The sequence below is a fragment of the Marmota marmota genome, unplaced genomic scaffold, assembly GCF_001458135.2.
Source record: "Marmota marmota marmota unplaced genomic scaffold, marMar, whole genome shotgun sequence".
Classification (NCBI taxonomy): domain Eukaryota; kingdom Metazoa; phylum Chordata; class Mammalia; order Rodentia; family Sciuridae; genus Marmota; species Marmota marmota.
Genome location: NW_026000136.1, coordinates 3813363 through 3835313, shown reverse-complemented (window position 1 = coordinate 3835313; position 21951 = coordinate 3813363). Strand labels below are relative to the sequence as shown.

General features: G+C 43.2%; 1 protein-coding gene across 4 annotated transcripts in view; it reads right to left on the bottom strand.

The window, feature by feature from the left end:
• Positions 1 to 21951, bottom strand: part of Sdk1 (sidekick cell adhesion molecule 1) — a 521957-nt gene that overhangs the window by 151748 nt on the left and 348258 nt on the right. For 3 of the 4 annotated variants that reach the window (XM_048785279.1, XM_048785280.1, XM_048785281.1), the window contains exons 17-19: positions 11110 to 11225; positions 8973 to 9165; positions 2620 to 2718 (exon numbers count right to left, since the gene is read on the bottom strand). In XM_048785279.1, the coding sequence (XP_048641236.1) occupies positions 2620 to 2718; positions 8973 to 9165; positions 11110 to 11225 (408 nt within the window). Of the gene's footprint in view, positions 1 to 2619; positions 2719 to 8818; positions 8912 to 8972; positions 9166 to 11109; positions 11226 to 21951 lie in introns of those variants that run through there. The other variant, XM_048785282.1, reaches the window with a different exon arrangement.

Here is a 21951-nt window from a genome sequence, read left to right as displayed (position 1 = left end):
TTCCATCCTTTTGTGGCATAAAGCAATGCTAACCAGTGGGCTCCTGCTCTCCATTGTGTCCCGCCTATCCCCACCATGTTGACTTCCTTCCACGCCAGGAGACAGGAGGGCTTTCTTAGTCTGTACACTCAGTGCCTGCAGTCCTGTGCCCGAGAAGACCTCATCCCAACAGACAGGGGTTTGAAGTCCAGTTGGGACAGTGCTACTTCCCAGTCCTGGACTGAGGCACCCCGAGTGGGTTTTAAAACATCGGCTTCTTGAAGGCAGGCCAGAGGATATGTTCACTTCATTAAAATGTCTGAGGTGGCAGTAACTTCAGGGCCTGTGAGTGATCAGCACAGCCACCCTGTGAAGGGTTCGGTGGACACAGTTGCTCACGGAGCACATTCCTAAGGGCAGTGGCAGGCAGACACCGGTTCTGCTGCTGGAAGGAGACTGGAGTTAGGGTGGGGACAGTTCCTGGACTGGCCACTGGGGTGCTGAACTCTTTGCAGTGAACTCCCAGGGCAGTGACCTTTGCTGCGGTGACACACAGGGTGTCTGACACCTGTTCCTACCACATGCCAGATGGAGTTCAGCATCCCAAGGAGAGTGTGGCCCTCCTCTGTACACCCTATCCTCTCATAGCAGAGTTTCTGGCTGTTGCTGTGATATGGCATGAAACAACACTGTGAAGGAGGAAGTCAAAAAGTAGCAGGAAAATCCAGGAAGCCCAGTTAGATGAGCCCACGGCTCAAGAAGCAGGACAGCACCAGTAGGGGCACACAGCCCACTGCGAGCACCTGTGGCCAGCGAGGGAGGAAGAGGGTACTCTGCTCTTGATGTGCATCATTTTAAATGGCTGTTAAGCTGTCAGCACACAGGCCCTGATGTCATCTGGCCCTACTGAGCAGGCCTGCCAGGAACATCCTTGGCCGAGGGCTTTGAGAGACATGCAGGAGGCTGTGGACAGGGGAGAGAGGGTTCCCCCATGGGGCAGGGGCACAGTTCACCTCTGGGTCCACATTTGATGATGCAGAGGAGAGAATGGATGCCAGTCCTGGTGCTGGCTGGGCCACTGTAGGTCACGTGACCATGGGAGTCACTGCCCTAGCTCAATGTTCCTATCAAGTGGATGGGTGCAGGCTGTGCCTCTGTAGTGGTAGAGGCTGTGCCTCCTGCAGCTTTGAGGTGCCTGGGCAACAGGGTGCCCCGGGTGGTCACTGTTGTCGTCCAGGATGCTGGTGGCAGGAGGAAAGGATCACAGCCCGGTGGCAGTGACAGGCCACCTGTGCTCATCTGTAGGCTGCAGGTTCCTTGTGCAGGTTTTCAGACACAGTGGACAGCAGGTATTTGCTCCAGGAACCACGGGGAGCTAATGTTCCCTGGGTCTGAGAATGCAACCACTGTCATGTTGTGAACAGCTCAGGCTCCAGACTGACATGTGTGCTGACAAATGACTCACTCAGAGCTGGGACCACCTGGACCCTAAGGGCCTGACTGCAAAATACCTAGGAGAAGCCTTTGATGGGATATGCCATGCTATTGGCAAAGTCCCTAGTGAGTACTGACATATGTACTCAGTGTGTGTGTGGCCAAGCAATAAGAATATGAAGTGGCTTGCTTAAAATTCCAAAAAAATATTTTGGAAGAGAAAAGGGCTGCTCACTGGTGGCTAAGCGGCTCAGGGCCAGCTGGTGGGCCACCCCCTCAGTACATCTTGCCTCAGTTAGTCCTCAATAGCCCTGGGGGGTGACATGGTCCACAGTTGACACAGGGCCTGGGAGGTCAGCTGCAGTGCCCACAGTGGAAGAGAGGCCTCCCAACTTCATCCGAGGCTAAAGCCTCTGCTGGTTTAATCAAACCAAGATTTCTTTCTTTTCAAACTGAGATTTAAATTGAGCTTTAACCTGAACAATTTTCAGAAACCTCTTCTATAAAATAATCACTGAAGGTCCTACAAAAGGTGAGCTGCTTCCTAGAGGCACCTCACACCACAGGAGGGGAGTCTCACTGAGAGGCAGCCATGTGCGCCCAGGCCTCTTGGGCACAACTCAGAAGCCCTCTCAGGCTAACAGGTAAGGCGATCTCCTCGTTCTTAGGTTTCTCGCAGTGGGGAGGGCCTGGAAGGGGGGATTTGGATTCAGGTGACCCCAGCTTTCTTCTGGCCTTGCCACTCATGGCAGTGGGGTGAGAGCCAGGACCTGGCAGGCAAGCATCATGGTCACTGCCTAACTGGCTGCATGTTGGGAACCTGCTGCAGACAGCAGGCTTTCAAAGAACACTTGCCGAATGACGGAAAGGTCCCCTACCCTCTGGCCAGAATATCAACCTTTGCCTTACCACAATACTAAGCAAATATCTCATAAAATGACCAATTCCTATTTAATCAAAGAGACTTTTAAGGCTTTTGACTATAAGGAGAACAAATCCCCAAACTGCCCACACAGTAAAATGACTCACACCTTTGAGTGGCCCTGGCCCAGGGGCTGTGACTGCCACATGGCTAGACAGACATTTCTATTATTCCGAGAGGGCCGTGATGGGCGCCCACTCTCCACTTCTCTGTCGGGGACCGTCACCACCTCTTTGTGTAGGGCACGCTTGTTGTTTCCTCTTGTGGGACTCAGGAACAAGTACCTGTAATGATGCCGTTTTTCTCCAGGGGCTCCTGCCAGCTGACCTTGAGAGATGTGTCTAGAATCTCCGTGAAGCTCAGATGTCCCACAGCTCCTGGTCCTACCAATTAAAAATAGAGGCACCTGTCAACATGAGAGCCCAGTTCTCTTTTAATCATATTTGGCTGGAAGATTCCAACTATGAGTAGGAAGAAGTGAGTAATGGCCAGCAGAAATCTGTAGGAAACATCAGGAAAAGTACACAAGGTTCAAGGGAAACAGGTTTAAAGTTGTCCTAGGTATCACTGCATGAATTATTTTGCCCACTCTACCTCAGCCACATAGAGAACTGAAGCAATGGGCAGCAGGAGATTTATACATAACTCATGCTCGGTCTTTCTCCTTGATCTAATCTAAGGTAGAATAATCAGGTGGGCTATATTCTAAACAGATCACTCTCATGGAGTGTCCCTTGATGGACAGACATTTGCAGCCATGTGTCTGGCTTATGTGGGGCTATGGGTCCTTTCAGAAGCTAGAACAGGGATGTCTTAGCCCACACCAGGACTAGCCCACACCTGGCCCACAGGCAATGCATGCCAGACTGATCCAGAATTCCGGACTCCAAGACCCCTCTCCTGAGGGATTCCAGAGGGGCAGACAGGTGCAAGAGAAAGTGCCAGCAAAAAATGGTTCCTTTCTAGGAATTTCTTTGCACTCTAGCCTTTCTGCTAAGGGAGTGTGGAACAGCAGAGACAAGGTTAACCTGGAGGTAAAGCTGGGTTTGAGACCTGGCTGCACTGTGCACTATCTCTGCAATTCAACTCTCAAAGCCTTGGTTTGCTCATTTGTGAAATGGGAAAATAAAAATAATACTACAATGTAATGTGAGAATAAAATTTAATAAAGTCCAATTCTGCCTTGACACTGAGGAACTCCTTGGTGAACATTAACTGCTATCATTATTAATTATTGGAAGGACCATCCTATCACCAGAGGATATTGTCCAAAGATTAGATTTCTGCCAGTGGAGAATAGACTTGAGAAGCCACAACATGAGTTACCAACCCAAGCCCAGGCCCTGCACAGTGAAACAACCCACTCAAGGACACAGCCATGAAGCACAGTCCAGCACGTGGGTGGGTAGATCTGCTTGCTATCCAGGACAGCAGGGCAGGGAATGGGGAGGCTGCAGGCTAGACAGCAGCTCTCTGGGCAGTGCACCTCAGTTTACAGCCCTTTGCAGCTCCTGCAGCCCCCCTGGTGGGCTCAGCCCAACCTGCCTGGTGGTCAGAAGGTAGAAGAGGACACTATAGCCCAGGGGTGACATTCTTGCTGATGCTGGGCACTCCCAATTTAACTTGGTCTCTTGACAGTGTCAGTGGCTATTTGGGGCCTGGGGTATAGGCAGATGGCAATGAAGATGTTTAGGAGGTGGCTTTTAAGGTGGGAAGATGGGCTACACAGTCCAGCAGGCCCAGTGCTAAGTGGCACCTCCCAGATATCCCTCTGTCCACGGTTTACAGCAAATGCACCTGGTTTGCTCAGATCTGCTCTGAGTCCTGCCACCCTTCTGAGCCCGCTGTCCTCTGACAGTGCTCCCATGCCGACCCCTCTCAGCCCAATTCAGGAGAGATGCAAATGAAGAAGTCCTAAAGAGAGGGTGGGAAGAAAGGGTGGTTCGAAGGCAGAATTGGAGACAGAAGACGAAAAGAAGAAGCTTGGAGGTGAGAAAGGACACTGCTGGTGTGTGCACATCAGGTGAGCACCTGCTCTTCTCCTATTGACGGTGCTGTGCCATCCAGCTCTCATGAACCTGATGGGGAGGACTGCACTGAGATCCTTTTAGTGGTAAAAAATGCAATTTTTTTTTCAAACTTAAATATGAACACATGAAGTCTAGGGTGCGGCTTGTCCTGCAGGAGAGGAGGGTTGGCAGGATCCTTGCAGACATGCCTCTCCCTGCAATCCTTGTTCTGGTTCCCACCAGCCTTTCCTGCACAGGGACAGATTTTTAGGTGAATTCAATACCTAGTTCCCAACCGGTATGCTGACAAAGCCTTCTAACACAACTTGTGACTTTTAAAAAATGGTAACAGCCTTGGAAACCACATTCACCTGCAAAAGACTTTAGGATGAGCTCAGGCACTCTGACAAACGCAGCTTCCTTGCTTGGAAGATGGTAAAATAGAATGGCTGTCAGGACCGCCTCATCACCCTGCAACCATGAGACCCCAGAAAAATATTCTGACAGGTTTTTGAACTGTCTTGTTCTTTTTCGATCGATGGAGTAGCAAAGAAAGCTTTTTGCTCCTTTTATATTCTCAGTGTATCTGCTTCCTGGATTTCTGCCCAAAAATGCTGTCCTCCAGCTCTGCTGGAACCAGCTGGCAATGTCTGGGCATAGATTTATACTGTTTCTCTTTACTGTCCCCCCTCCTCCAACAAGTTCAAGTTCCCTTGGAGCTTTAGGAAAGAAGGCCTGCTGCAGGTGGAGCTAAATGCAGCTGCCTGGGAGCCAGGGCCAAGGCCATTGCCAGGGACCACACACACAGAGGCTTCTCCTAAAGGCTGTGCTCCCTAAGCCAACTTTGTCCCACCTTCAACTTCACATTGACAAGGATGCTGCATCCTTCTAAATAGGTTAAATAGGCTCCCTGCCTATAAAATAGTTCCAATTAGAAAATTCTAAAAGGATGACCTTACTTCTTATTTTCTCTGATGGAGAGTACACAATATTTATGGCTGAAAAGCAGATGCCACAGCAAAATAGACATGTTTTAAAAGTACTCATTGAACACTTTGCCAAGGGCCACCAAGTCTTGACAAATTCAAAAGAACTAAAATCAGATCATGTGTGTTTTCTGGCCATAATGGAGTCAGATTGGAAATCAACAGCAGTAAGACCACAGGAAAATCTCCAAACACGTGTTAAATAGCATATTTCCAAATAACCATAGGTCAAACAGGGGGTCTCAAAGGAAATAAATACATAGAATTGAGTGGAAATGAAAGCATGCATATTGAAATATGTATAGTGCAGCTAAAACTGTACTGCGAGTAAAATGTATAGTACTAAAATGTTTACACTGGAAATAAAGAAAGGCCTCAAATCAATAACTCAAGTGCCTATTCTCAAGAAATTTGAAAAGGAGAAAAAAATCCAAACTAAGCAGAGGGAAGGAAATAATAAATAGCAGAAATCAATGACACTGAAAATAGGAAACAATACAAAAATCAACAAAACAAGAAACTGATTCTTTATTAAAATATCAGCAAAATTGATGACCCTCTAGGAAGAATGATAAAGTTTAAAAAGAAGACACAGGGAACCAATATCAGGAACAAAATAGAGAACATCTCTACGGCTCCCGTAGCCTTTGAAAAGATAATAAGGGCAGAGCTGGGGTTGTAGCTCAGTAATAGAGCACTCTCCTTGCATGTGTGAGGCACTGGGTTCGATCCTCAGCACCACATAAAAACAAAATAAAGGGGTTGTGTCCAACTACAAATAAAAAAGTGTTTTCAAAAAAACTTCTTATTAAAAAATTTTAAAAAAGAAAAGATAATAAGGGAGTTTTACAAACAATTTCACATTCAGAGATCCAAACTCTTAGAAGAATGATTCCTTGAAAACCACAAACTATTAAAACACAACTGAGGTGAAACAAACAACCCGAATTGTCCTATAACCATTAAGCACATTGAATTTATTATTAAAACTTCTCTCCAAGAGAAATTTCCAGGCCCAGAGGGTTCCAATGAAAATTTCTACCAAACTTTTGAAGAAGTATCAACATGAATTTGACACAATTTCTTCCAGGAGATGAGAGAAGGGAACGCTTCCAATACCAAAACCAGACAAAAGACAGTCCCCCCAAAAGAAAACCACAGACCAATATCTCATGCAATTAGATGTTAAAGTCCTCCACAAAATATCAGCCAAGTGACTCCAACAGCAGATAAAAAGAATTATACACTGTGAGCAGGTGGGGTTTATTCCAAGTACACATGGCTGATTCAACACTACAGAATCAATCAGTGTAATCCAACAGATCAACAGAGTAAGAAGAAAAATCGCATGATCGTATCAACTGATGCAGTAAAAGCATGTGATAAAAAATCAAATATCTATTTGTGACAAAAACTCTCAACAAATTGAGAATATAACAGCGGGGGACAGCCTCAACTTGACAAAGAACATCTACAAGAACTACCCTGCATAACAGTGAGAGACTTTTCCTTTGGAGATGGAGAACAGGCAAGAGTGCCTGCTCTTATCACCCCCACTCAAGGTAGACTAGAAATTCTAGATACTACAAATAAGGCAAGAGAAGAAACAGAAGACATGGATTATAAAGGAGGAAAGGGAGGAAGGTGGTGTGGTACTGAAGAGGAACTTCAAGGATCTCTGTGGTTTCAGGACCATTTAGGTTCTTGAATGTGGTGGTGGATAAACAAACCTACACTTGATAAAATGTGTAGAACTAAACATACACATTTACACAGATGAGAACCAAAAACCTGGAGAAATCTAAATCAAGCCATTGAATGCAACCAACATTAAAATCCTGGATGTGATGCTACATTATAGTTTTGCAAACGTCAGCAATGGGAGAAACTGGGCAAAGGGTACATGGCCATCTCGTTAGTGATTCTTACAACCTCATGGGAATCTATAACTCTCTCAATAAAAGTTCATTTAAACACAAAACAGAGAGCAGATCAAAGATGTAGTGTAAGACCATCCAGGATCAATTGATGGTAACAGCAGAGCTGCTTTAGATCTTTTTTTAGGGGGAAGTCAAGTCAATGGTCTCAGAAGGTCAAGACACTCATGTTCTGATCTTCCTGATATAGACCTTGTGTCAATGGCAAGGTGGCTGCACTATGGTGGATGGCTGAAACCAGACTGCTCAAGGTCTGGGAGGGCATAGAGGACAGAAGGTAAAAGCAATAGTTTATAAGGAAAGGAAATAAGAAGCCAACTGGAAAAGTCCATGGGGCAGCAAGGCCACAGAGTTGCCTGTCTAGGAAGAGGGAGACCTGAGCATGTGTGGGCTGAAGAGGTGCCATGAGAAGTGACGGGGCAGAGAAGAGCCGATGATCCTGGGAGATGGGGGAAGAAGAACCAGGGTGGGAGAAGGGTGGCGTCCCAGGGGGCACAGGCAGCTGGTCTTGGGTAGCCTTGATGTCTGCAGTGTCACCTGCTAGAGTCAGAGCAGAGGTGAGTTCAGGAAGCTGAGCCATCACCAGAGACCAGCCAAGACCTGAGAGAGGTGCAGTGTGGCCCTGGATGACCGAAAAACACACCTCCCCTAGGTTAACTCTCCTTATGAAAGAAATCATGGCAGAAATTTTAAAAATGCAGAAAAATTCAAAGGAAATGTAAAAACAAAATATCCATAGTCATTCCACATGCAGACACTGACTCAAAATTATGTACAAATGTACCTTGGAAAAATCTGGATCGTTTTATAGACTATTTTTTTTTCTTCACTTAACATTATACTATGACCATTCTACCTCAAAAATTTTGATCTTTACGGTTTGGGTTTTTTAAAAAATATGTATTTATTTATTTTTTTAGTTGTACATGGACACAATACTTTTATTTTATTTATTTTTATGTGTTGCTGAGGATTGAACTCAATGCCTCACACATGCTAGGCAAGTGCTCTACCACTGAGCCACAACTGCTTTTTGTTTTTTTAATAACTATAAATTTATTATATAGTCAGTTCATAATTTTTTTCCAATCCTCTCCACTTGGGACATTTGCTTGCTTTTCTTTTTTCTTGTTCTTCCAGTTGCAAATTACTGTAACATGTCTCCTTGGACACAAGGTATTGTTCTGTCTGTGATGATTATCTCAGGATAACTTCACCAGCCAGTGTCTTCCTATCCCACGGGTTGGTTTGGGAGCAGAGGAGGAGCTGAATGGAATCCAACAGTGGAGATAATGCAAAGCCAAAGTCAAGGAGCTCAAAAGAGCTGGGTGAACACCCCAGGGCAGAGTCAGAAGTAGAATGGGCTGGAGAACATGAATGGCAGTCAAGGAAGGTGAGTGGACTAGAAATTTAAATCTTGGTGATGAGCTAGCTCATCATGACTTAAGGAGTAGAAACGGGACAGGGCTAGTCCCCCATCTCTGTCCCCGAGCTCCTTTCTCATTCCTTGGACCACCTTCCCTGAAGCACTATCAGCTGTCAGCGACTTACCTTCCCCAGATGAGCAGCCTGCAGGCCCTCTGGGAACACGGGGCTTCTTCATGCCTGTCTCTGCCCTGGCCCAGTGCTGGAAACAGCGGCCACATCTGTCGTCAACTGACTCTGGGAGACAGGCCTAGGGAGACGCATGGAGAGGAATACTCACTGTCCTCATGCGTCCACACGAGCTGAGGTGTGCTTGGAGGCCCATCGCCCGGGGTGGTGAAACACAGGACCGACGTGAAGTAGGCAGTGAACTTCTTCAAGTTTGTTATGTACCCATGGTGGATTCCATGGAAGTCTGGGGCAATGGTGACCACAGCGGCTGCCTCAGGGACATCTGCTGGCCATGCGAGAAGCTGGAGTGAATGGGTTAAAAGAAGTCCTCTTAATTGAATTCCCTCACTCCAGACTACCAGAATTTTATTTTGCAATTGGTAGGATAAGCTCAGTCACCATTAAATAAGCCCATAAATCTTACACATTATTACCTCATTTCAAAAAGAACGAATTTCAAAGACCTCAAAATTATTGCCTACAAATGTACATATACACGCACATATTTCATACACATATATAAGTAAAATAACTAACTCATGGAATAATGGATGTTCCCTCAAACCTTCACTGAAAGAACATGTCGATTTTTAAAAACCAACAAGTAAGAAATAAAATGACATCATTTTTAAATTCAAAGTAAGGAATAAAATGACATCATTTTTAAATTCAACTGTATCCATCTAAGGAGACAAACACATATATCTCTCCAGATAGGTGTCTACTATGATTCAAGAAGTTTAATAGAAACAACCTTAATTATTTATAATTGATATCACACTGGTTTCCTGAAAGAGATTTGAGGAGATTGGTCAAAATTATTTTATTTTTTACTTTGTGTTTTGGGGACTGAACGCAGGGCCTTCTCGTGCCAAATAGGTGCTCTTCCACTGAGCTCTACTCCCAGACCCTGGTTAAAATTTTAAAGCAATGGAGTAGATGCACACATTCCATGGAAAGTAGCTTCATGCTGTGGCAACATTATGTAGTGTGAGTTTTAATTCCTTTGACACCAAACATCTCTAGGACTAATTAGTTCTGAGAGCTGGCGTGCTGCAGGACACACAGCGCTTCCAAGCAGATCAAACTGACAACTGAGCCGTCAAATAAGCGCGGTAGTCTTGCGATCAGACCTGGCAGGAGAGGCAGGGGGGCCGAAGCATCTGGGTTGAGCCGTACGATTTTCTTTCAAAAAAGCTTCTGACTTTAGATACTTCTGAGGAAAAGGGAAACACAGGGCAAACTTCCAGCCACGGAGGTTTCTACCCTCCTCGCAGACAAACAAGTGTTTTAGTTAGCTGAACTGAAATCTGAGGAAAAATACAACAATGCGTACCTGGGGAGTGACCTCCTCTGAAATTGAAATGACCACAGATTCAAGCACAGAGGACAGAGCCCCTTCTTGACTCCTGAGTCTGCCAGGATAGAAGATTATATGGGGTATGTGAAAGGCAGGCAGGCTCCCAAATCCAACCAGGAGAAGGTGACTCAAGAGGAAGATGAACCCTGTTCTTGGGTTGTTTGTTTTGGTTCTGATTTGTTGTTACTGGGGATTGAACCCAGAAGCACTAAGCTATATTCCCAGCCTTTTTTATTTGGAGACAGGGCCTCACTAAGTTGCTGAGGCTGGCCTCAAATTTTCAATCCTCCCGTCTCAGCCTCCCTAGTCACTGGGATTACAGGTGTGTGCCATTGTGCCTGGTTTGAGTCATACTTTTGGAAATTGCATTTGAGCCAATCTATGAAGGTAATAGATTCTGGTAACTAAGGACAACAGAAGTTGGATGGTGGGAATTTATCTGTGTCTCTAATTCAGTTTGGTCAAGTATCCTGTCTCACTTCTTTAAGCAGAACTCCCTGAAGCAGGGAGCAGGAGGAAGAAGCCTCCTTATCCAGGAGGAGCCTGTGGCTCTTGCACAGCATGCTCTGCTCTGAGTGTGTATTTGCCAGCAGCCTCCCTTCCAGGAAGAGTGGCAGGGACACATGCTGACTCCAATCAACCCTGACACATCTCCCAAAGCCATTGAAAATGAATGCCTTTCTCCTAAGACTCTGCTCTTTTATGTATGAGGCCATCTCCTTGCTGACTGATCATTTGAGTTCTGAGCCAGGAGAGCTGATGATAAGACCTTGGATAAATGGTGACCCTACCAAGGTCAAGATGCTCTGTATTTCATGCACGGGGTTTTCCCTGATCATCACAGACCACGAGAGCCACCCAGAGGCTCCATACTGAGGCCCGGTACCTTGTATCCCTGGTTGATGCCGTTGATAAACTGCTGCGGGGGTGGGTTCCACAGGAACTGCACAGTGGTGGAGTTCACCGCTTCCGCCTGCACGTTCTGTGGGGGCGCGGTCGGCACTGTTCCAAGGCGGTCATTGGAGACAGCAAAACAAATGGCAGGAGGCACAGTGGAGAGGAGAGATGAAAAAGAAACACTTAGCCGCCACTCACGACTCACAGGCAATTACAGGACGGAGACCGGGAAGTGTGATGGATGTTTCTGGAAGCTGAGAGTGGCATCACAAAGAGGGGGAATTGGGCTATTTCTCATTTTCTATTGGGAAATTCCTTAAGGCATAGGCAGAAAACTGGACCAGATCATCTTCTCATTCCACATGAGAGACTTTCCCACAGATTCAAGATGGACAGCAAGCGAGCCTTTCTCTAACTCCTTTTCTCAGTTGCCCGATAGTTGAGACGGAGGCGAGGTGTCATCTAGAAACCCCCCACCATTACCTACCTCTGTGTTCAAGCTCAATTATTCTTTCTATATAAAAAGCAAGCAAGCAAAACAAAAACACTGCCACTTCCTGTACGCTTTGGTTGTTGATACATTTGGAAGCAAAACTTCCCTGGGTCAACCTCAACAACTACTTTGGGCTTTCCCACGGTTTCTTTCCTTCACTGAACAGCTACAGGATCCACTGATGCACCTTTGAGGGCTGTGTGTCCTGGCCTAGTGCTCCTGGAATGGCAAGTGGGGAGAAACGTGCCTCCACTCTGGAAGGGATGGAAGCTTCATTTGGTCTAGACTGAAAGAAAGGCTCAAGCTGGGAGGGGGCCGACCTGGAGAATGGCACTCTTGCTGGGGAACAGTGAGACCAGCATGGCATTAGGAAGGCGCCTGTGAGGTGGGAAGTAGCGAGCGGAGCCAGGCAGGGCATAGGGCGATAGGAGTGAGGATGTGGCCGGTCCCCTTGGGGTTGACTAACACACCCTGCACAGTGGCTGGCCATGCGTATGGTGGGGAATGGGGGATTGAAAGCTTTGTGGAAAGGGCAGTGGTGCGACAGGACTGGCTTTCCCAGGAGGGCAACCCCTGTAGCCTGCAGAGAGCAGCCACTGGCTGGACCATCAGACCTTCTGCAGGACAGCAGGATGGTCCTGGCTCTTCAGGTCCGTGTTCCAAAAGTGAGGCACAGAAGACCAAAGGATCCTTTGACTTCCAGGAGACAATGCCAGGGTCTCCTGCCCCACAACACATGGTCCTGTTAAAAATCACTGCACTTCCCATGGCTCTCACATCACCAGGCAGAGATGGGAAACATGAGCATCACCAAGCCGAGTTGTGCTGTTGTTCCACCTGCTGCTGACCTTGGCCATATCATCCCCTCATCTTTCCCTCCACAACTCACCAAGGAAACTGTCTGACCTCCCTCTCAGCACCCATGTGAAACTGTGGATTAAAAATGGCACAAGGACAGCTATGCCTGGAATGTAGTTCAAATTACAAGAAAATATGGGGCTCCCCAAGGAGTCTGCCTCCTGTCCCCCAATGACCACTGTGCAGTTGGGTGAGGAAAACAAGCTGGCGTCCTCTACAGACTACTGCTGTAGGCTGGAGTGGGCTTCTTGACAGTATAGAGTCCTTGGGAGCCACGGAAACACACATAGGATGCTTTACATACACAGAAACAAAGATGCAAATTCTCAGTGTTTCCCTGGAGAATTTCACCAAACATTTGGGGAATAATTTAATTAGTTCTCAAGCATTACCCTGATAGCAAAATCAGAATAAAAGAACATTTAAAAAAAGAAAATTATAGACTAATATCCCTCCTGAACACAAGTTCAAAAACTCCTCAACAAAATGTTAGAAAATAAAATTCAGCAGTGTATAAAAATCATAATCTAGCCTGATCAAGTGGGATTTATCTTATAACTGCAAGGCTGGTCCAGCATTTGAGTATTAATCAAAGCAAAATGCCATATTGATAAAATAAAGAACAAACACTGTCATCTTAATGGGTTTAGAAGAACATTTAATAAATTATAACATCCAGTGAGGATGTTTTTTAAAAAATCCACCTCTCAGCAAAGGAGAAATTTAAAGGAAGTTCATAAACTTGATAAAGTGTATCTACAAAGCACCTACAACTGATGTCTCATTTAAGATGAGAGGCTGAGAGCTGACTCTAAGATCAAGGTTGAGAAAAAAGACACCTTTCTCTTCATTCCTATTCTGGAAACCCAAATCAGGACAGTAATGCACGAAGAAGTGAAAGGCACACTGATATAAAAGCCAGGGAAGCCGCTCTTTATTCACAGAGCATATGATTGTCTATGTGGAAAATTCCCAAGAGTGAACACAATTAAAGCTTCTAGAACTAAGTGAGGTTAGAACGTTCACAGGACACAAGATCAAAATACAGAAATCAATTATATCTCCAAACACAGGCAAGATACAACTGGACACTGAAATTTTTAAAAAATCAGTGCTGCTTAAGGTAGAAATAAAAAGATAAAATAGACACAAACACTGTACAAGGTTTATACTGTGAAAACTAGGAAACCTGATCAAAGAAAGCAAGGACCTAGGTAATGCAGTCACAGCATATCAACAGGATGGAAGACAATGGAGGAGAGGGGACCAAAGTCACAGCTGGATACTTCTTAGAAATTGAAAAGGTTATTTTAAAATTTATATAGAAAGGCAAAGTAATTAGAATAGCCAAAACAATTTTGGAAAAAAAAATGGACAAACTTTAATACTTAAAGACTAACTGTGAATCTACTAATTAAAACAGAGTGATACTGGAAAATGGATGGACACATTGATTAATGACCTAGAACAGAATCCAAAAATTACTCACACATATATCAACTGGTTTTCAAAAAAATCACAAAGATAATCTTTCCAACAAATGATGATGAAGAAATTAGATATCAGTATGCAAAAAAAAAAAAAAAGAAAGAAAAAGAAAAAAGAGAAAGAAAAATCTAAATCTATACCTCACACCATCAATAAAAACTAACTCAAATGGATCACAGGGGTAAGCACAAGCCTATAATTATAAAACTTCCAGGAAAAAAATAGTTGTGACATTGGGTAAGGCAAAATTTCTCGGGTACAGCACCAAGGACACAATCCACAAAAGAAAAGATAAGTTTGATTTCATCAAAATAGAAAACTTATTTTCTATGATAAACATCTGCTAAGAAAATGAAAAGACGGCCAGGGACTGGGAGGCAGTGTCTGCAGTGTCATCCGATATCTGATAAAAGACTGTTACTCAAAATACATCAGGAACTTTCAAAATCCATTGACAAGAAAACCAAAAACTCAAAATGTGGATAAAGGAATCAAATAATTACCTCATCAAAGAAAATATGTTGGAAAATAAGCAGGTGAAAAGACCCTCAGCATTGGTGGCCACAGGGAAATTAGAACCAGGATATGACACCACCTTTAACTGATGAAAGGGCTAAAATAGAACAAAGAACAATAACATTCAAATGCTAGTGAAGATATGAGGCAAATGACACACTCAGTAGCTGGGAACAAAGTGGTACAGCCAGGCAGAACAGGTTGCAGTTTCTTAGAAAGCTAAACGTGTAGTAGCCACAGAACCCAGCCATCCTGCTCCTAGGAATCTGTGCAAAAGTGAACACTCAAGTTCACATAAAATCTGTTTGCAATGTTTACAGCAGCCTTAATAATCCCCCCAAAACTACAAAGAGCCCAACTGTTGGCCAACTGGTGGATGGGTAAACAAACTGTGCTACCTCCCTGGAGGGACACTGGTCAGCAACAAAGGGAGCAAAACTACTCACACAGCAGCAACCTGGTGACTAGATTACAGGGAAGGAGCCAGATTCCAAAGACTACATGTGGGGTCACTTCATTCACTTTATTCTCTATAAAAGACAAAATCGCAGGAAGAGAAAGAATCAGTGGTTGTCAGGGCCTGGGTGTAGGGGTAGAGGGTTGAGCATAAGGGGTAGTGTCAGGGAGGCCAGAGAATATGGAAATATTCTCTCTCTCAACCATGGTAGCAACTGTGGACTAATAATGGCTGTGGAACGTAAGGTACTGTGGCCCAGAAAGGGTGGATTTTACCAGATGTTAAATATACCACCATAAATTTCACTTTAGACATGCTGAATTGGTGGTCTCTATGCTAGGGCCCCTTGAATGTGCGTTCTCTGACTCCTTTGACCAACAGGATATGATCTAGGCCTTGATGAAGTAGCATGTTTCCCTTTCTGGGAGCAGAAAGTGGTGTTACTGGAGAGGACGGGCACACTCATCAATGACACAGAAAAGAGGGTCTAGCAATTACTCACACATGAATCAATCAGTTTTCAATACGAGCACAAGGGAAAAAGTCTTTCCAACAAGCAGCACTGGAAAAATTGGACATCCTTCCTGGAGCCTTACCAGCCATGTAGAAAGTTCAAGTACACTGAGACCACTGTGCGGGAGAAGCCACGTGCAGGTGCTGCAACAGAGACTCCCCGGGGAGCCTCCCTGTCACCATCAACATGGTGTGGAAGCCCCCTTCCACCTCCCTCCGAAGATGAATGAGTGACACTCCGTGGAGAAGAGCTACCACCCAAACCCTGCTCAAGACCCTGACCACAGCATCATGACCCACAACATAATGGTTGTTGCCCTTGACTGCTAAGTTTCAAGGTCATCTGGTATGCAGCAAGAGAAAGCCAGGGCAATATTCTCTGGCAGAAAGAAAAAAAGAGAAAAAAGGAAAGAGGAGGAAGAAGAAAAAATAACAAAGGGGAAAGCGCAGGGGAAAACATCAGAAGCTCCTGGGAAACACTAAAACACGTTTTGCCTTTTTCTGTAGAATCCATGCTTTTTGGGACTAAAGAGGAATTCCTTTCGTCCTTCGTGTTGCACCTTCAGAATAGCATCCGTCCCAATTACTGCTTGTGAGTTTATAATGCTTTTTCATCAAATGTCATTAAATTCTCTAAAATAAGACATGGATCATATGCTAGGAAAAAGGATACGTAGCCCAATCTAAATCGGAAATGACTTTCCAAGTTTCAAGAGGACGCCTGTACCTTTGTTTCTCTTCCCTGTGGTGTAGGAGTCCTGTTGAGAGATGAGTTCTTTCCTGGCCCTGTCCTTATGGTGGTATAATTAACATCCGGTAAAATCCACTCCCAAAGCACTTCTGCTCCCTGCTCATTGCATGGGATTTCACCAATAGGAGCCTAACTGTCATTGCACCTGGGCCACCTCAGCCCAAGCCAGAGCCCTAGGGTCTAACCCTCTGGCACACACCCTCCATCCCCAAATCAGAGGAGGACTCGGGTTTCTCTTTCTCTACCACCCTGGGCTTTATTCAGAAAATCACCCATTCTTCTCAGCCCTCTTCTATTCCTAGATCCTTGGCTTCTCTTTGTCCTAATTATTGTCATTAGAAGTGACTCAGAAATTTGTGGACAATGGAATTGAAAATTCCCTCAAGCAAGAAAAAGAGCTACAGCCAGTAAATTCTTCCTGACAATGTTTCAAATAAAAGAGCAGTTATGGCAGGAAAGGTCTTAATTATTGAGGTTACATCACCCTATCCCTACAGGGGGAAAGACAGGGCTGCAGGCTCAGCCAGGGCTCCTGGGAGGAGGAGAGAGGGTTTTAGCATTGCCTTCTCCCAAGAGCTCCCAGAGCTGGCTTTTAGCATTGCCTTCTCCCAAGTGCTCAGCTGGAAGCTGCGACTTCCTGCTGCTCAGAATCAGACCTCAGGGGCATTTTCTCCCTAGATAATTAGCATTTGAAGTTTGGTTCTTGCCAAACCCCTGAGGGCTGGACCTTGAAGCAGCTTGGTAAAGTGGCAGGTGATATGTTTTTCTTTTTCTTTTTTTTTTTTTTTTCTGATTTTCACTGCTAAGAAAACAGAAAAATATCCACTTTCACTAGCTGATTTCCCCAACAGACCTGGGTGGGTGCTCAGTCTTAAATTCAACATAGCCCAAACCCACTCGACACAGTCTCAAATCCACATGGCCATGGGTGAGCAGCTCCATTATGTAGCACAAGTGCTGACTCCTGGGGCCCAAGGATAACCACAGGTAAAAGGCAAAACGAACCGGGATGTGCACAGCCAGGACTAAAGAGCCACTGCTTCTTCCGCTTCTTGGAGTGGGTGAGTAGGAGGCAGGACAGTGCAGAATGGCCCTGGCACCATGCCATAAGGGTCATAAGACCAAGAGATACTGAGTTTGCATAAGGGTAAATCATTGTTGACTGACATTCAAAACTCTACTACTGTTGAAATCATGTTTGAAAACCATACTTACACATTGCATGTTACCAGGTCAAAGGAGCCAATCTGAAAAGGGTGTGATTCCAGCTCTGTGACATTCTGGGAAAGCCCATATACGGCCTGGCTTGTAAAGGATGTAAATACAGGGGGATCTTGTTCTTTTTTTTTTTTAATATTTTTTTAGTTGTAGTTGGACACAATACCTTTATTTTATTTATTTATTTTTATGTGGTGCTGAGGATCGAACCCAGTGCTTCGCACATGCTAGGCAAGCGCTCTACTGCTTAGCCACAACCCCAGCTGGAGGATCTTATTCTTGATGAAAATTCAAAATGAATCACTTGTTCTTGGAAGAAATTTAAAAATTTTTTAAATTAAATTCTACAATTAAATCAAAAATGGAATTTGCAAAACATTTTGTATTAGAAATGACTTCATTTCATACTGACTAATTTTTCAGAATTTTAATTCTCTTATCAAATAAAAAGGAATATAATAGTGTTGCCTATTTTTCTTACTGCATGCTTTGGTTTTTAAATTTTCCAACCTGATTTATGTTGAATGATCTTGGTGTGTACAACACAAATTTCTCAGAAGTTGGCTTCCTCAAGCTGTGAGAGTGTACAGTCCACTTTGTATACTTTAAATATACCGGCTGATATTATGAACAATATTTATGTCAATATTACCAACACTATTGTATGTTTATAGAGCCACATTTCCCCACCACAGTGAGTGAACAACTTTTCTATTAAAGGGAGTGAAAACACTTTCTCTTCCGAGAACATCAGGAGGATGCTCCCCAATTCAGATTTGTGTCTTCCAAGAATCCTCCCTTCTTCAGCCTCAGTGTTGTACTTAATGAAAAAGGAATCCGATGAAGCAAGGATTCCAGTCAAATTGTACCACACTTTCCTCCAAAACACGGCTTTTAGACAGAAAAAAGTTGGGACTGATAAGATCGTCTGAAAGCCCGAGTAAGTACCCATGAATGAGCTTGGTTATAAACTGTATCTGATCAGGTACAAGAAGCTAGTTTCAATGTCCTGCCTTTAGTAAAGGAAGCTGAAATTTTTCCTGCAATTGCAGAATCACTCATGTTGCCACATGGAGACTGTCAGCTCCACATTTGGGACCGATGAAGTGCAGGAAATAGGAAAGGTGCTGTTTTAAATAACGGTGTTAGAAGATGCATGGATGACATGTAGGTGGACCCAGAGATAAATTCTAGTCTAGAAGACTATTAAATCACATCAGTTTGCATTGCAGGTTGATGGACACTGATGTGAGAATCTTTAGTGGGTATACAGCGAGGTTGAATCCCTCGAAATCAGTTCTTCTGTCAATATGGTATCCTGACTTCATATTTTCACAAAGCAAAAACCAGGAGGGACCACAATCTTGGATTTTATTTGATTTTCTACTCTGTTAACATCATTTAATGAGCAATTTGGATCTGCACATCACTGTTTATATAAGGGACCATCTCTGTGACTAAAACAATGGATCTCTTGAATCCCAGGCTTTTCAGGTTGAATTCTGCTATGGTATTTATGCCTTTCTGTTGGTGTTCATGTCTGAAACTTACAGATGTTTTCCTCTAAAATGTTATTTATTCTAAGGTAGTCTTTTGCTTCTGCATTCTAGAAGCCCTTCCTACATAGATAATAACCATTTGGGGGGGGGGCTAGAAGCTGCAATTATTTGTCTTTTTTCCCTTTGTTTTTAAAACTTGTACATAGTCAAATTTATCTATTTTTTTTTTCATTTATTTCTTCTAAATATTGAGGCATAGTTAGGAATATTTTCCCTGCTTCCATGTTTCAGGGGAACTCACTAAAGTTTTCTTCTAGTACTTTCATATTTCATCTTTTTGATATCTATACCTCTGATGCACTTTGAATGGATCCTTACATATGAAACAGGGAATGTACCCACTTTTATTTTTTATATATAGGTATCAATTTATTTCAATAATTCTAATCAAAAATTCTAAATTTAGTAATTCAAGATGCTGCCTTCTATAGTGACACAGGCACACCAATGTTTATAGCAGCTGAATTTACAATAGGTAAACTGTAGAACCAACCTAGATACCCATCAATAGATGAATGGATAAAGAAACTGTGGTATATATACACAACAGAATATTACTCAGCATTAAAAGAGAATAATGTGGTATTTGCAGGTAAATGGATGGAGTTGGAGAATATTATGATAAGTGAAATAAACCAATCCCAAAAAACTGAAGGCCAAATGTTTTCTCTGACTTTGTTTTTTTCTGATCTATGATGGGGGAAGGGCATGGGAAGAATGGAGGATCTTTGGATTGGGCAAAGGGGAGGGTGGGGAAGAGTTATGAGTGTATGAAATATGGGGGAATGAGATGGACATCATTACCCTAGGTAGATCTGTGATTGCATGAATGGTGGGTCTCTATACCGTGTACAACCAGAGAATTGAAATGTTGTGCTCCATTTGTGTATGATGAATTGAAATGCACTCTGCTGTCACATACAACTAAGTAGAACAAATTAAAAAAAATTAAAAAGACACTGCCTTTATTACATACTAAATTTCCATATGTAATGGAGTCCATTTCTGTACTTTCTGTTCTGCTTCATGCATCTATTCATGCACCAACATGATGCTGTTTTATTTCTAGAGCTTTATAATATGTTTCACTACCTAAAGGACTCAAGCTTCACTGCTTTTCTCTTTCAGGATTTTTCTGGCTATTCTTGCTCTTCTCTCTGTCTCTGTCTTTCTCTCTCTCTCTTTTTCTTTTAATGAATGAACTTTAAATTAACTTCTAACTCCAGAAAAAAAAATCTACTAATATTTTTACTGGGACCATGTGATAATTCTAAATTAATGTAGAGGATACCAACCTCACTGTGACATTGAGTTTCCTATGCAAGGACATGAATGTCTTTTCATCTGTTTATAACTTTTGTGACCTTCTGGAATGTTTGCAATTTTCCTCATATGTGTTGGCCAGTTCTTACTAATTCCCAAGCCTCTGTTCTAAGGTAATTCTGCTACCGTAAATGGGATCTTCTCTTCAATGATAACTTCTAGCTGTGCTTTGTTTGTGAGTATGAAGTCAGGTTTTTTTTATATGCTGATTTTATAAGTTGCTAGTTCATTCAAGGCATTCTAGATACCAAATCTTATTATCTGCAAATATAGTTTGATTAATTCCTGTTCAGGCCTCCTGCCCATACCTGATTTCTCTTATCTATTGCTTTGACTAACTCTTGCATTTAACAATAACAAGTAGAGGAGGCAGTAGGGCCTGTGGCTCTGCCTTCTGTAGGAATGTCTGTATGCTTCTGATTAGATAAACAGAACACAGATTGTGGTTCAAGGTACACACATGGTTTACCATTCTGAGTAAATTTCTATTTATATGTTTTTACTACAGAGGAGAGTTGAATATTGGCAAATGTCAAAACTATATTCTTAGAATAAACCCCACTTGCATATGATCTACTATTTTTTAATATGTTGTTGAATTTTATTTGATAATTTCTAGCATATTTCCACCAATGCTCATAAACTAGTCTATGACTTTCTTTTTTTGGTGCATTCTTTGGAATTGTTTGTGGCCTATGATGGGATCCATTTGTAAAGGGTGTTCTCTGCTACCAAGGGTCAGAGTTGCATATGTAGCTATGACTGTTCCTGTATATTTTGTGTTGCTTGGTTTTTTAGTTAGTAAGTTTGCTTTTTGTGCACATCTATCTTCAACTGGAACAAGCATGCTAAATTCCTTGAATAAGTATCTCCCTCTTTGCATCTCCTATAGGCTCTTCTTTATAGAAGTTGCTGCCATGTTCCTGGGTGCACAAGTTATGGTTGTTATGTCTTCACTGCAAATTGTGGCTTTTAGCATTGAAAAATTCTCTCTTTGTCTTTAATGTTTCTTGATGCAGGTTCTACTGGTCAAATATCAAGATTATGACTCTTTTTTTTTTTTTTGTATCAGGAATTAAACTTAGGGGCACTTGATCACTGAGTCACACCCCAGACCTATTTTGTATTTTATTTAGAGACAAGGTCTCACTGAATTGCTTAGTGCCTTGCTTTTGCTGAGGCTGGCTTTGAACTCACGGAACTCCTGCCTCAGACTCCCAAGCTGCTGGGATTACAGTGTACGCCACTGTGCCAGGCGACACTTGCTTTCTTTTTGTTTTATTTGCCTGTGTCTCTTTGTTCATCTTTTCCCTTTTTAGCCCCCCAGACCTCAGTCTTGCTGTAGGTATCTCTTATTTACAGCCAAGTGTTGGATTTTGGCTTTGTTAGCCAATATAGAATATTTGTGTTTTTATAGGTAAATTAAGTCTATTATATTTATTGACACAATCAATACATTGGGCTTCAGTTCTATCATAGTATCTACATAAATAATGTTACAAATACATATTCTATAACTATATATGATCATGGATATATGTAAGCGTAAGTGTGTGTATTTCATGAGATGCTATGTTCTGTTTTTTCCTTTATGCTGTGTGTTTTGATAATTAGAAAGGTCTGCATACATGCTTGTATGTGTGTGTGGGTGTGTA